The sequence below is a fragment of the Pholcus phalangioides genome, unplaced genomic scaffold, assembly GCF_987345545.1.
Source record: "Pholcus phalangioides strain wild (caught in Gottingen) unplaced genomic scaffold, Ppha-v1.0 ptg000010l_1, whole genome shotgun sequence".
Taxonomy (NCBI): Eukaryota; Metazoa; Arthropoda; class Arachnida; order Araneae; family Pholcidae; genus Pholcus; species Pholcus phalangioides.
In genome coordinates this window covers 40,368,373-40,384,912 of record NW_028301603.1, presented here as the reverse complement: position 1 = coordinate 40,384,912, position 16,540 = coordinate 40,368,373, and the positions used below count along the sequence as shown (strand labels likewise).

The 16,540-nt window shown below is 36.7% G+C and overlaps 1 protein-coding gene across 1 annotated transcript; it reads right to left on the bottom strand.

Annotated features, from left to right (window-relative positions):
* Positions 1-597: 597 nt before the first annotated feature.
* LOC149081465 (beta-alanine transporter-like) lies at positions 598-16,107 on the bottom strand. Its single transcript, XM_089238390.1, has 10 exons — positions 15,258-16,107; positions 14,923-15,026; positions 9,617-9,771; positions 9,338-9,506; positions 7,754-7,883; positions 7,297-7,415; positions 4,747-4,961; positions 3,184-3,353; positions 2,929-3,092; positions 598-812 (listed from the first exon to the last, which is right to left on the bottom strand). The coding sequence occupies exons 1-10, from the start codon at positions 15,621-15,623 to the stop codon at positions 743-745; spliced, it is 1,662 nt and encodes a 553-aa protein (XP_089094516.1). The 5' UTR covers positions 15,624-16,107; the 3' UTR covers positions 598-742.
* Positions 16,108-16,540: the final 433 nt, after the last annotated feature.

The following is a 16,540-nucleotide window of genomic DNA, read 5'->3' as shown; positions in this document are numbered from 1 at the left end:
TTCGAAGCGTTTACTTTGGTTACCGTGGTTGCCTAGCAATGCGTTTCAGACGTGTATATGCCTTTACAATGGTTTGCTACTTTTTCAATCCTCCCAGTAATGAGGCTTTTCGAATAGACGTCATAATCACCATCAGCATCAGTTTTATCAGCATCTCAAGCATGAAAATTAATGTCTCCGTATTGTATTTTGATATTTATTTGCATAAATTCATGTGGGTTAGGATATTTTAAAATTAGTTATGAGCCCGTAAAAAGTGGATGGAAAAAATTCCACAGCTTTAATTAAGCATTTTTTGAAAGCTGAAACAGGCAGATGGGTAACTTGAAGTTCAGGGGGGGTGGAGGTTTATCGAAATACCTAGCGCCCCTTAAAAAAGGAAAATATATATTCATTTCTACGTTTCTGTAAATCTAAATTTGTTTATTTCATGAATCGCGCAGGAAGTCGCCATATTGGTTAACTTGGACACGGTTTATATGTTCCTCAAGAAAAAGAGAGGGAGATATCACGTGATCCAAAAAAGCCTCATTGAAGAAACCCGGGCAGCGCCGGGTATTACAGCTAGTAATTAATAAAAGAATTCGTGCGCAGAAAAAGGCAATGGAATAAAAATTTATTTCAATGAAAAAAGGATGCACGCACAGTTCTTTTTCATAGATATGGTGGAAAAAATATATGGATGGTCTTTTCTGATGCAAAAAACGGAACGAGCACATGTTCGTACTTCGAAAGCCTGGAATCATGTCTTTTTCATTCCATCCTGAAGTGGGAAGTCGGTGTCGTTTTCGTAACTTTGTGGCTTCTTCTTCCTGAAATAAAGAATTACGGCATCTATGAATCCGTTTCGCACTGGCGTCAGTGTTTTTATCCTCAAAAGGAATCGCTCAATTAATTGAATAAGGGATAGATTGGAATAATGGATAAAGTAGACAATGGCACCTGAAATCCAGGAATGACAAACCCATGCAAACTGCGGGATGCTTCAGAAATGGGTGGACTATTCGGAATCATCAATACGGAGGCCGAAAACGCCGTCTCCATGTGCTGGCAAGCAGTTCGATATTTGATCACAAAGTTGTTCAGGAGTTCCTTGAGGATAGGATTTGTGTACTAGCATATCCCCCCTCTCAAGTACGGGTATCCCTCGCTTTACGAGATTTCGCTGTTACGTGATTTCGAAAATTTGATATTAGAAATCACAAACTGCTAAATTTCGCCTGGAGTTTGATGTTCATTTTGAAAATGGGCTTGTAAATTGAAGATATGATTTAGTTGAAATGACGAAAATCCGTTAGATTTTATGATTTAGATGAGACAGATGTGGGACAAATGCTCAAATCCAATTCACCAGGTCTCGCAATCAACATCTCTTGATAACATTGACAATGCTATCGGAATTAAAATTAAAAAAAAAAAATGTCTTAATGAAACCAGAATTGTCATATTTGCGAGAGATATTCAGAATTCTCTTGCCACTGAGGTTTTCATAGAGACCAAGAATGCAGCTTGTCACATGAATCTGGACTACTTCATTAAAAAAGTTATCAGCCTATCATACCAGACTCTTCAGGAAAGAAAACATCAACACTACACTCGCATATAAATTAATCAGAAGTGCCTATTGAAGACAGAATTAAAAAGTATCAGTTAAATTCATTCGTATGGCTTTAGTTTACGAGACTTCAATTTAATGAATTGAATTCGTCTGAATTCAATTCATTAAAAAAGTATTTTTCTACTGAAAAATTTGTTCTTTTTTCTATTCTTCTGAAGAAAACCGCTATCTCTACTTTACTTACGTTAATTTCAACATACTTTACGAGATTTCTTCTTACGCAATGATTTTATGGAAACAATTAAAGCGTAAAGCGAGGGATGACTAAAGCAGAATCACTACTGCTCAACCGTACATGCACCTCCTCCACATTCCTCGCAGGAATTTCTAACGAATTGGTTTACAAGCACGAACGTGTGCGTATATGAGTGTCTCTAACGTATTTATGTTATCGGAGTTGTGCTTGTTTCGTGTTACCCTAGTGTCACCATTTGTCTTTCTTGTTTCGAATTGAAGTCTGTAAATGCTTGAATTTTCATATTATGTAAGTATCGTGTAAGTCTGCCTACTCTCTGCGGAGAGACATTTCAAATGGAAGACCGGCTTGTATTTGTGCGTCAAAGTTGGAAAACCCCACAGAAAAAGGATCATTGGGTTCGAATGTCGGATTCGGCTGACTCTGGAAAACGAACGAACCGCTGTATCAAGAGTCGCATCCGATGAGGCGAGTGCCGGAGAGCACTGTTTACTTCTTCAGTGAAGGACTGTTGTACGATAGGTACGTAAAACTGTCCTGTTGAAAATGATGACGGCCATATAACATGCATTCCTGCAGCTGCTGGATTGGTCTGAGATCTGCCAACGATTTATCCTAGACGTACGCTGTTCTATTGCAAATACCAGTGTTTCCCAACTTTTTTGACGCTGCAGACACCCCGCTCCCATAAAATCCAAAATATATTGTTTTTTGGTAATTGGCAAAAAACAAACAATTGAATAAATTACAATTCCACAGCACAAAATTTCTCATTCGTGCAATGGTATTAAATGAAAATGATCCCTTATAGAGTAGTCATGACCCCCCGTGGACCACAGATTGAAAAATACTGGCCTATAACTGATGTTGCTGATGTGTAAATTTTGGAACGCATTCGGCTACCTCATTATGAAATAAACTCTAATGACGTTGAATGTCTCAATTGTAAAGAAAACTCGGTTCTCTCTTACGTTCTGTATTTGAATACCTGAAGATTGCTTTTTGCGTCTCTGGTTTTAAATATGATTCATCATGTCATTGTGTAATCTCTCTTATACATGTGTATAAATGCAGTTTTTCCCCCCATAGGAAACATAAATGTCTTAACTCGTACCTCTTGAACGAGAAGAATTTCTCGTTGGCCTTGAAGTTTTCGGCGTCTTGAACAGTCTGCGGTAAGTTCTCGTTCAGAGTCTCTGGTAAGAAGCTCGAAGCGAAACCAGACATCGCGCACAGAGTGGCGAAAGCCAAGAAAGGTATGTACTTGCCGTACACGGACTAAAGAAAGCAAAAAATAAAGGTTCGGCAGTGATCAGTATGTACCGGAGTATTCATTTAGTTTATGACTGATAATAGATATTAGACCTACCAGATATACAATGTAAGGAAGACCTATCGTAATTATCTCAGTGACGGTCACACTAAGTCCCATCATCAAAGAACGTAGGGTTGTCGGATAGATTTCGGAACTCTGCTGGTACATCGTCATGAACGAAGAGGACACAAAAAATTTGCCTAGTAGTGATGGCACGACACCAGCTGGCATTGATTAAAAAAAATACAATGAAATTAGTTGAGATTAGTAAATGCCAAAAATACAGTTAATAAATGTTAACTTAAGAAATAATAAGACTAGCATCACATACTAGCTCATAGACTTGATGAATATTACTACTTCAACACAACAATCCGGCCATATAGCTGTACTGAAATTTACTGTCGTTAACGAGTTGGGTTGGAAATGAAGGCGCCATCTATCAGTGGTTGCCTCGAGCTCTCATTAGGATTTTTTTTATCTATATTCTTCTCCCGGTTCGAACCTGGGACCTAACGACAACCTTCACGATCTTACTACCGCGCCACCTCGTGCCAAAGCAATGAATATTATAGTGAAACCCCTCTTTTGCGGACACCGATGGAACAAAAAAATTCGTCCGTGCTTCAGGGATGACTGTAAATCAGGGGGTTTGAAGTGCATACTTTTATTATACAAGGGGAACTTATTATCAGGCTTTAAAAGAGCTGGTGACTGAATCTGAAGGGTATCCGTGTAGAGGGATGTTACTGTGCTTTAATATAAGTGGCAGCTCAACATTGAAGCTTAAAATGATAAAGATTCCAAGGACCAAAAAAACAGCTGTTCTGTGGCTGATATAGCACCTTCGTCAGTGGTACACAGGGCCGTCAACTTTTTCCGGGGGGGGGGGGGCAAACTTTTTTTAGAGAAGGGGGCAAAGAACATGTACTCAATGTATGTAATATATATATAATTGTATATATATACAATTTTTAGTATATTTTCAAAAGCCGGGGGAGGGGCAATGGCCCCCCCTGACTCCCCAAATGACGGCCCTGGTGGTAGAAAGTCTTATGTATAGCACAGCGGTTCTGAACCGGTGCTCCTTGTGTAAAAAAATAATTATATTTTTAAATAGTGAAAATAAATCAGTAACTTTGATGAATAATTAAAAAATTGGCCTACGGGGCTCCGACATAGAATTTTTTTACTAAAAAGGGCTCCACGAGTCAAAAAATGTTGAGAACCGCTGATTATATTGCGCAAACTCCTTTCTAGAACAAAACACGCGGTTGAAATAAGGCCCACGATATGGTGAACTACAGTAGCTCTCCTTACATATCATACTTTATACCACTGAAGAAGGGGCTATATTAGCCTCGAAACATCTGTTTCGTGTTTGAGATCTTTACTATTTTGAGCTTCTAGTTGGGATGCCACTTATATTATTGTACCGTGCCCAAAAGGTATTCCCTTTCCTTTATAATGAATATTGTTAACACAGGCCGCATTAATTCTTTACAAACTGTATGGTGCCCCAAATATTTTAGAACAGAGCTATTGTTACTGGTAGCATTTATCACGAAATAATTTATTGATGTGATTCTCATGCATATTAAAAACAATCAAACGAACCATCCGGGAAGATAACCGGTACCAGGCACGCTAGGCAGGTGAGAACGTAGTTCGAGACGCCGAACCAGCGACGACCAAAGAAGTCCATCAACTTCCAACTGTACAGGAAAGCCGGTAACTCGACAATCGTCAACATGAAAAAGTTCAGAAACTCGTTTCCATTTAGGTTCGGAACATTGAACAAGAGGCCGAAATAAGCTGACTTGTTAGCTATCCTATTAAAAAGAGAAAATTTCTTTTGTTTATAAGTAAAAACTCATCGTTAAAATTGAGAGCTAAACATCTCTCTATATCAAATAAATGCGACACATATTCAGACACAAAAAATATTCTAGACACACATTCCACGACACACAAATTTAGGACACGCACATTCTACTACAGAAAAAACTTTAGGACGCAGTTTCTACTACAGAAAAAACTTTAGGACGCACTTTCTACTACAGAAAAAACTTTAGGACGCAAATTCTATTACAGAAAAAACTTGAGTACCCACATTCTACTACAGAAAAAAATTTAGGAGACGCACATTCTACTACAGAAAAAAATTTAGGAGACGCACATTCTACTACAGAAAAAACTTTAGGACGCAGTTTCTACTACAGAAAAAACTTTAGGACGCAGTTTCTACTACAGAAAAAACTTTAGGACGCACTTTCTACTACAGAAAAAACTTTAGGACGCAAATTCTATTACAGAAAAAACTTGAGTACCCACATTCTACTACAGAAAAAAATTTAGGAGACGCACATTCTACTACAGAAAAAAATTTAGGAGATGCACATTCTACTACAGAAAGAACTTTAGGACGTACATTCTACTACAGAAAAAAATTTAGGACGCACATTCTACTACAGAAAAAATTTTAGGATGCACATTCTACTACAGAAAAAATTTTAGTACGCACTTTCTACTACAGAAAAAACTTTAGGACGCACTTTCTACTACAGAAAAAACTTTAGGACGCACTTTCTACTACAGAAAAAACTTTAGGACGCAGTTTCTACTACAGAAAAAACTTTAGGACGCAAATTCTATTACAGAAAAAACTTGAGTACCCACATTCTACTACAGAAAAAAATTTAGGAGACGCACATTCTACTACAGAAAAAAATTTAGGAGATGCACATTCTACTACAGAAAGAACTTTAGGACGTACATTCTACTACAGAAAAAAATTTAGGACGCACATTCTACTACAGAAAAAATTTTAGGATGCACATTCTACTACAGAAAAAATTTTAGTACGCACTTTCTACTACAGAAAAAACTTTTGCACGCACATTCTATTACAAACAAAACTTTAGGACGCACATTCTACTACAGAAAAAACTTTTGCACGCACATTCTATTACAAACAAAACTTTAGGACACACATTCTACTACAGAAAAAACTTTTGCACGCACATTCTATTACAAACAAAACTTTAGGACACACATTCTACTACAGAAAAAACTTTTGCACGCACATTCTATTACAAACAAAACTTTTGCACGCACATTCTATTACAAACAAAACTTTAGTACGCACTTTCTACTACAGAAAAACTTTAGGACGCACATTCTATTACGGAAAAAGCTTTAGGACCCACATTCTACTACAGAAAAAAATTTAGGACGCACATTCTACTACAGAAAAAAATTTAGTACGCACTTTCTACTACAGAAAAAACTTTTGCACGCACATTCTATTACAAACAAAACTTTAGAACGCACATTCTACTGCAGAAAAAACTTTAGGACGCACATTCTATTACGGAAAAAGCTTTAGGACCCACATTCTACTACAGAAAAAAATTTATGACGCACATTCTACTAAAGAAAAAAACTTCTGGACACATAATCTGTGGCAAAGAAATTTTCGGGTGCACATTCTATGGCAAAATAAAAATAAAAATAATTCCGGCTCCCACATTCCACGACATAAAAGTCTCCGGACATACATTCCGTGCCCGAGTGGCACCGTGGTGAGATGCTTGTCTTCCACTATGAAGATTATCATTAATGTCCATGGGTTCGAATCCAGGCTATAGAACGTTAGAAGCAAGTTCTTTACCTACCGAGCCTGGGGGTGACCACCGATGGATGAAGAATTCATTTCCCACCCAACTCTACTGGTTGGAAATTTCCGTATGGCGATGTATGACCGGAGTTGGTGCTCGGTAAAGTAGACATACACGGCCACAACTTTTTCGGATGCACATTCTACGACAGAAAAATTTCTGGGAATACAATCTACGGACGAGAAAAGTTTTTCGGATGCACTTTCTATGACAAAAAAATTGTCGCACGCATTTGTCTACGACCAAAAAAAAAATTTCCTGACACAAACTTCTTCGGCAAAATATTTCTGGATTTCTGGAAACACATTCTATTTAAAAAATGTTAATTTTGAGCCTTTTATATATATATATATATAAGCACAGCAAGAATTTCCCGAACATCCCTGTAGAAGTCGGGAAACTTTTCAATAAGAACATCCATTTTCCCCACCTTTTAAAGTTGAGATATTGATAGTATTGATTAAATTCAATAATATATTGAACTCACCAGCACAATGTTAATATGAGGAAATTCTTTCGCAATGTTGGATATTTCAATATCGAATACGGGGACATTTCAGACGATTTAGCTTTTTCTTTCTCTTTCTTGCAACGTTCTCCATAGTTCTGAGAAAAGAATAATTATTACATTTATCTAAGGCCGGGATTATTACACTATAAAAGTTTTCTAAAAGTTATTTTATAAAATTTGAAAAATTCAACCAGTAACATGCATTTGCTCGAATGTAACCTATGAGTTTTATCGTGGCTGGATTTTTCAAGTTTTATAAAAGGGATTTTATCAAAGTTTTATTGTGTAATCCCGGCTTTAGCATATGACTGCACATGATATGGGCACCAACCGTTGGAAATGAAGAAAAGACAGAAACTTGGTAATATGTTGGCAATACATTTCTATTTACTGTTATTTTCTCAAGGACATTTCTTCCAAAAATTAGACAAACCTTTAGTTCCGTAGTGAGGAAATTTTTGTCTATAATTTTTCCATTCTTGACAGCGATTTTAACCATTGTATCAGTTGCTTCTTTGTATCTGCCTCGGGACAAGAGCCATCTTGGCGATTCCGGCAGAATCCTGTTCGTGTCAAAGAAATCAAGATTAAACAGAACGCAAAAAAAGAAAAAAAATCGACTTGATATTTGATCGGCACATATTTGACCTTAAATTTAAGGGTTCGCGTATTCATTTCAATACATGAAAATCACCGTAGTATAGTCGATGCTCGTTATAATGAGTGGACCCCACTAGTTCCACGTAAAATGGGCGTTATATTGCATTTTAAAAATATATAAAATGTATATTCTCTCCAGAAAATTGTGTATTATATACTGACGGAATAAAAAAATTCTTTCATTTTGTTTTGAATATTTAATGATTCGACTATTTTGGCTTTAGACTTCTTGTCAGTTCCACCGAAACTTTCAATTCGAGATCTACTGAGATCTATAGCACTTTGTTTCTTGAAGGCAGCCATGCTGAATGAATAATTTTCAGCATGAAAATATAAGTTCACTTGCCAGTATATTCTCCCATTGTGAGAAATTTAAGTAAAATTGCGCAATGAAATTTGGAATGAGATAAGAAAATCCACCACGTGGGAAGTGGGAGTGAGCCACCATCAGAAAATAAAACAGAATTATGAGCAAAGGGGTGGGGGATCAACCTACGCGAGAGCAGTCCACCTTGATATGGTTTTCCCCGTTTCCAATGATAGCGCTGGTTAACCACCGGGTTTTCCATAGAAAAGACAATGATTCTCTGCCCCAAACGTCAAGGCCACGCACATTCAACAACGGATTTAGTTAATATCGTCGCAAAAGTCGGAGATCCAAGTTAAGTTTGGCCGTTGTAATGGATCGACTGATTTGCCTTTCGTTATATTGGATAAAAATAAAATAATGAAAATTAGAAAATATTTGGGATTCGTCGTAACGGTCGTCATAACGGAATGTTATGTGTTTAACGAGGACGTTCTAGCGAGCGTCAACTGTATATATAGCATAGTTTCCCAACCTTTTTTGTCCCATCGCAATCTAACTCGTTGGGTCCTATGGCTTCTACCGCCCCTCTGGAACATTCTATCGTCCCCAGGGAGCGTTATCGCCTACGTTGGGAATCACTGGTATATAGCAATACAGTAAAAAAACGTCTTCTTTTAACATTACTTAGATAAATTATTCGCATCCACAATGAGATACAAAAATGTAATTTATAGACTGGTTGAGAGCTGGATCTATGGCCCGACATGCCCGGGGCATGATAAAATTTGATCGGGCATGCATTTTTTTAGAATACATGCCCGACCCGGGCATATAAGTAAATCTAATAATAATATTTACTAACATTTTTTTCTTCAGACATGCAAAAGTTACACTCCCGTCTAGGCATGTGAATTGCTGTTTGATTTACCCAACCACTGCAGTCGTTGCGTGAATGAACATCTTGACAAATAGATGAAATTAAATACTTTAAAAATGTGTCATATATCAATTGGTATTCACCAACGGTGATGGTTGGAATAGACTTACTTCCAGTATATCAGGAACACGTAAGTCACGCACGACGTAGCTATGCCGAGAGTGATCCACCCTGCGGTGAGCCAAGCTAGAAGTGGTAGAATACTCAAGCCAACTGTCCACGAAGAGAAAGCGATGGCGTTGATTCTTGTCCTTTTCGCTGGTCCAACGAGTTCTAGAACTATTCATAACATGAAATTCATGAAAATTAATGTTTTGGTCACAGGCATCGAAGCATCCAAAACAGTAGACAATGTGATGTTTGTGTGAGAGAATAAGCAATACACTTACTTATTATGTATGGTACCTGATATATGGATGGCAGAATTGTCGCGTTCACCAGACGGAAGAGGGCGAATGCCGTGAAATTTTTCATGAAAACGGATACGATCCCGGAAATGCAAGTTACGAAAACCGTCATCATAAACGCCGGCTTGCGACCGAATCTGTAAAAAAAATTCAGTAGATAAAATTGTGTGTGCGAATTTCTGGTTGATTTAGCAATTTTTAAAGGCATTAAACCAGGGGTTCTTAACATTTTTCAAACGTGACCCAAAATCAACAACATATCAACTTTGCGTTTTTATTAAATAATTTCTGATGAAAAGATGTATTGGTTTCGATATTAGAGAGAAATCCATCCATGGGTCTGCAGGTGATCCAACTGGGCCTGAACCTAGTAGGCTATGAATTAAAAAAGGGGGTCCCAAGTTATTAAAAACTTTCACTAAACCTGAAATTATTTCATCCGTAAATTCTGAATCTCTTCATCCATTCTTATGTCTTCACTAAAAAAATTCTTAATTTTCACTAGAATTCTGAAATCATTCATTTCCTAAATTAGGAATAATATAATAATCCCACCATAATTCACTTGAAATCTATCACCCCTCTCTTTCTGAGGGCCCCTCTTCAGCACTTGTTCTGGTTTTCATCTGACTTTCACCAGCGCTCCCCCACCCCAGAATAACCATTTTAAGAACCACTGCAATCTTTATCATGTTAATGACAAAACATTGATCTGAAATATCTGCTGCCACCTAACGAATAAAACTAATATGATTTTTCAATTGACATTCGTAAAATGTTTTTGATTGATGAAATATATTGAAAAAATAATATAATGTTGTACAATAAAATATCTTTATAAATAATAATATGTATTAAATCACTGAATTTACTTCAAAACTTTAACGGTTGATATGTTTGTGAAGTAAAATAATATCAGTAAAATAGCAGATATAAGCCGTCCATGGTTTTGCATCCTGTTTATATGTGTGATCTCAATCATTCATTAAAGTGATGGATGACAACACTTAACAAAATTTACTCATAATATATTACTGTACACGAACATCAACTGATAATTAATTTTTGGTAACTTTAATAATTTTATATATATTATCATTTTTAAAGTATCTTCAATGTGATATAATATTTTTATTTACTTTATTATGCTATTCGCAAGCCAGTTAGCAACTTCAATCGGAAAATTGTAACAATTTTATTCGACAGGAGACGGCAAAAGTTCCAGTGAAATTATTTTTCTTTGCATGTTATATAATACTACTACTACTACTAAACAACACATGCACCTCGTCCATATTCCTCTACGGAACCTCTAACGAATTGGTATATGCGGGAATGTGCGTGTACGTACTTTATAATAATGCAGTAGTTCGCAACCTGATGCCACGTGGCCCATTTGTGGCACTGGTATACTCTAAAAGGGGGCCACGCCAAGTGATAAATGGTAGTTACTTTCAAGTACATTATACATAATGTAATAACTCCATAAACAAATATGCGGTACGATAATGTATACAAATTAACTTACTCTAAACAACGAGAGAGAAGAGGATTATCTCGTGTTGGACAATTTACCGACTCATTGTTGTTTGCATTCTTATTCTTTTTGTGTAATTTTAAAAAGAACGTATCCAATGACCCTTACTTTTTGCCTCCTTTTCAGGATTTCTCGGAGATGGGATATTGCATTGCAGGTTTATTGCTTGCTTTATTGTGCTTTTTCATTGGCACTTTCCTACAGAATTTTGTACGGATTTTCACATTTTACACATCTCTCTAATCACATTTGGAAAGAGAGGGACTTCTCACTTCTCTCTTCCTCAGAAAAAGATACCCTCAATATAAGCTCTTGCTATTGTATGCAATGAAGGTCCATCAGTTCGTCTATGGTCAACTCCTGGCCAAGCAGAATTTATATAAAATACAATCACACATACGCGCGATTCGACATCTAGTTTCGTATAATAGTCACATTCAATTTTTCCAGTGAGGCACGCTGACCGGACACTGTAGGGGAGAATATTACCTACAGTTCCACAGCACGTGTGTGCAAGGAAGCGAAAAATCATCAGCTTAGTTGTGAAAACGTGGCAATAAATGAAACGCAAATTTTTTCTCGTAATGCGAATCATCGCTTGTTAATCGAACCAATTTTTTTGTCAAAACTTTTCCTCGTTATGCGATTTGCTCGCTAACCGAACCGCTCGTTAACCGAGGTTCCACTGTACATAGAAATGTATTTAGAACCGGATTGCAAATGGATTCGTACGACCCGTTTCAAGAGCCTTTTCGACCCAAGTTCGGATCGGGACCCACTGGTTAAAAACCTTTGTATTTAACTATGATTTTAAGCGAAGTAGCTGCTGCTAATTGATTATTTATAATAATTCAGCTTCCCAATCCACATCAAATTAGCATTACTGTTATCCCAGTTAGCTATAATAACTGAGCTGCGTGTCATTGCTGGTTATGAACAGCTAATATTATTGCTTTGCTCAGCGAAACTGTCATGAAATTATTTTTAAAAGTTAATTTTTTGCCATGGTTTATGTAGGGCCTCCCTCTCCAGACGTGGGGCCTGGTGCCAAAATAATAATGGGGCTATTTAGCCCCGATTTTTTTCTTCTGTGGGAGAGGGGAATCGGAAATTCAGAAAATGAAAATCATGGAAATTCAGAATATATGAAAGAAATAGTTTCAGAATTGAAAGTTCAGAATTCCAGAAGTGATGAAAATTCATTTTTTTCAGAATTGAAGTTCAGAATTCCAGAAGTGATGAAGCTCACAATTCCAGAAGTAATGAAGGGCAGAATTCCCCAGAGTTGATGAAAATTCAGAATAAGAGAAAAAAAAAATCTCCGAGAATTGATGGAAATTGAATTGAATTTCATTAATTCCAGAATTAATGAAAATTGGAATTGGAAATTTAGAATTTATGAAAGAAGTTATTGCTAACGTGAATGCGGGGCCCAGTGGGACCGCACCTGTCGCACACCCCTAAGGGGCAGGTCTGGGTTTGGATTCTGGGATCAGGACTGTATTGAGTTGATGTAGAAAACCGTTGTACTCGCATTTAATGGTGTTTTTTTCCTCCGTTCTTCGAATTCGAATTTCTCAGTGAATACTGCACTTACAAACGTAGAATTATTGTTATTTTTTTGTTGGCGTCAAGGACAGCCAGCGCAACAACATTACAACAAGATTTTTGGGCAACAATGTGCCCGTATAAAACATTCACTTTTTTATATTGATAACTGCACAACCCCTTGCAGCATGGATGGCATAGCTGAGTACTTAATTACTACGTTATTTGAATACTTTTTTTTTGTAACTGGAAGTGTACCTCTAGGATCAACGGTCGGTAAAATGTTATATGATGTGACTATTTGTAATCCACTCTTACCCATGCACCCTGTATATGATATGACTAATTACGCATTTAACTAACACAATTATTCAGTTATCGTAATAATTGTAGACTTGAGTTGTTAAGGTGTAACGCGATTGTTTGTTATCTTTAGGTTGCTACGTAAATGTCTGTAATCCTTTCGCTGCACAATTGTTAGTAAACTTAAAGTGTTACACAACTGTTAGTAAATTTAAAGTGTCACACAATTGTTAGTAAATTTAAAGTGTTGCACAATTGCTTATAATCGTTAAGTTGTTATTCAAATGTTTGTAATCCTTTTGTAGTAAAATTTCATAGTGATTGTCGAAGTGTTAAACGATTGTTTATGATATTTTATACGTTACACCTTTAATGTTAGGACGTTATAGTGTAACACCTGTGTATTACCATCTATTATGTTAAAATATTTGTAGTTTTTTACGCAGCTGCGTTTTTGTTTCTATTGCAATCGTTTTTCGCTGGTACGTAGACGTCCTTTCAGACAAAGATGTTACTAGCTAGAGATTCTAGAAACTGGACTGGCCATTTTTAAAAAATGATATATTATAAGTAGAAAGTTAAATATATTACTAAGACTTTTGGCACCACTACATAGATAGCAATATCTTGTATAAAATTATAGCTTATCCGCAACTGAAATGCTTATAGTCGTTAAGCTGCATTACAGTCAAATTCCGTTATAACGAACTCCAAGAGACCAGAGAAATCACTTCGTTATAAAAGAATTCCAGGTTTATGCATTGTTCCTACGTAAACTTTTCTGGGGATTAGAAAAGTGTTCGTTGAAACGAGATTTTCGCTATAACGCTATTCGCAAAAACGGGATTCGACTGTATAGCGGTTTATAGTCATGAAACTGATGTCCGGTTCTCAAGGAGCCGTAATAGAGTTGGTTAGTTGTTTTGGTGTCAATAGTTATCTAGTTGTTGTAGATTTCTAACCTGTTAAAAATTTGCATGATTGTTTATTATCATAAAGCTGTTGCATAATTGCTTGTAATACCGAAGCGTTTACTCAGCTGAGTTTTTGTTTCAGTGTGATTGTTTATAGCTAGTATGTAGACATCCCTTTAGACAGACAAAAATTCTACAGTCTAGATACTTTAGGTATCGGACTGGCAACTTTTAGACAATAATGCGTTAAGCAAAATGTGTTTCTTAGACTTGGATATCACTACATAGAAAAAAAAAATTATTTTGTGTACTTTATCCGAATCATATTGGTACGCTATATATGATCAATAAACTGTAATATAGCTCTTAATTGCCACAAAATCGAAGTTCGGTTCTCAGTGAATCGTAAAAGCTAGTTATAGCCAACCGACTATTGGTTCAGCATCTATAGCTATCCAGCTATTGTCAATTTCTTACATTGATTTCTAATGTCCAAATTTGTTACGTGATTGTTTGTAATCGTTGAGCTGTTTTGTTATGCGGGTCTCTGATCTGTCAAGGACTTATTTTTTAAACAATTGTACCATTTATGTTCTTGATTGAATCTATGGAGAAATCTTAAACTTAATCTATCGCGAGCCATATTACGCAGACCAAAATGATTCATATTTGAGAACATAATATTCTTATCCAAAGGAACTTCTCGAATTTATCGATTAAATTTAAAATAAAATTATATCTATAATTTATATGTTCTTGATGTAATTAATTGCACTCTGCAGTCGTTTCTGAAAACAATCGGAAAGGGGGGGGGGTGCACGTTGTGCATAATGTTTCATAGATGTAACGTATAATGTGAGCAATTTATTGCTGGGTATTGTACTTAGTGTGATACGGATTTGTGTCATACCGCTGATGATTTCAGTAATAGTGGTTTCGAACCGATATATATGTGTGCGACAATTCTATTTCTGTATGCAACGTACCTGTCTGCGAGTGCCCCATACGTCGGTGTACCTATGATACCTCCAACGCTGGTCAGCGTCAGTACCAGGCTTACGTAATGACCGTCGCTACAGACCAAATTCCACTGTACAAAAGAGCAGAAATAATTTCGTTAGTGGTTCAGTTGTGTGTAATGAATGAAATCGATTTATCTGTATCGAAAATGAGTAACAAAAATATATAATTTCTTGTAAATAAATTTTTTAGATGTGTGACATAATGCATAAATATTGTGGAAACGAATTCATGTTTTAATTCGGGTAAAGGAATTTTTCTCACAGAAATAACGTCGACATTATATCGATACAATTCTCACCTGAGAGGCCGCCGTGCTTTCGTAATACGTCTTGTCGTATTCCCAACCTTGATCACAGTACTTAGTCGGGGAACCTTCAGGTACCGTGAAGTTACCCGAGCTGAGGATGTCCGTGTAGTTGACGTCGTACACGGAACAACTCGGATCAGACGGCGGTCTCGTCAGGTTTTGCTTCTCCTCCAAAGTCAGATTCCAGGAATCCAACTCCTTCACGTGGCACCAATGCTGCGGCACCGACAGCATGAAAAGAATGTTCATTGTGAACCACGGCAGCAGGATCGCGACGGGATACAGGAATACCGTCATCAGGGTCCTCTGGTATTTCCCAAAATCACCTACTTTCGCGAGGATGTCTTCGAATTCCATTATTGGAAATTTTAAATTAGAGCTATGATCGAAAATGGATTGGCGTCTTCTTGTTTTAAATTAATAAAAACTCAAAGATGAACATATGGAATGAGATCTTGATTCGATGTGTTCATAACCGAAGTCAAAGTTATCATATGTATGTGCATATGCTTGGCTTCGTCCTCTCGCAACACTTAAAATCCATGTCCAAAGAAGCACTTGGAAGAGTTTCGTGTTGGAGGTGCAACTCTCTCTCAAACGGATGTGGATCGTTTGTGGCTTCTTCCTAGTGCCCGATGAGGAAATGCGATGTCTTTAATGAATGAAAAACTCTGTGCCTCTACAAAGATCCAGCTTGCGACTGTTTTTGATTTAGTTTTATTTTTTTGAAGATTTTCGATAAAGTGACCCTCACGAACGGCCTTGTTCGGAGATTTTCGATGATAGGAGCTTCCTCTATTTCTTCTCGCGGCCAATATCTACACTCTACTTATTGTCGTGTACGACGGAATTACAAGATAGTATTGAAAATACATGAAAAAAAAAAAAATAGAAGAAAGAAATCGCTATGCGATGCGGATCCCGCCCTTAAAAAGGAATGAAGATTAAAAGATCGATCATCGAGAGAGAACTTTATCTGAAGTGCATGTATTTTGTCTACTTTTTTCTTTGATTCGAGATTATATTGAATCCTTTGAGATTCAATAAAATTGCGGAGTAAATGGGTTATAATTTTCCTTGAAAGCATGTCTGAACTTCAATTTTCGGGAAGTGAAAGAAATTGTTTGAGTTAATGATTGAGTTATTATGACTTCACCATTGATTGGTCAGGAATTTCAAATCAAAATGCTGATGCTTTTCTAAGGTATCACGTAAAAACACCACCGTCATATAAACGTCTCCAAATATTCAGGAAAATGTAAAATTTACCGTAT

Excerpts from the sequence above, each read along its gene's own strand:
- LOC149081465 (XM_089238390.1), bottom strand. The coding sequence starts at position 15,623 with ATGGAATTCGAAGACATCCTCGCGAAAGTAGGTGATTTTGGGAAATAC. Across the intron at positions 15,027-15,257 it reads AAAGCACGGCGGCCTCTCAG|TGGAATTTGGTCTGTAGCGA; the intron begins GTGAGAATTGTA and ends TCTTTTGTACAG. Across the intron at positions 4,962-7,296 it reads CTCATATTAACATTGTGCTG|GATAGCTAACAAGTCAGCTT; the intron begins GTGAGTTCAATA and ends TCTTTTTAATAG.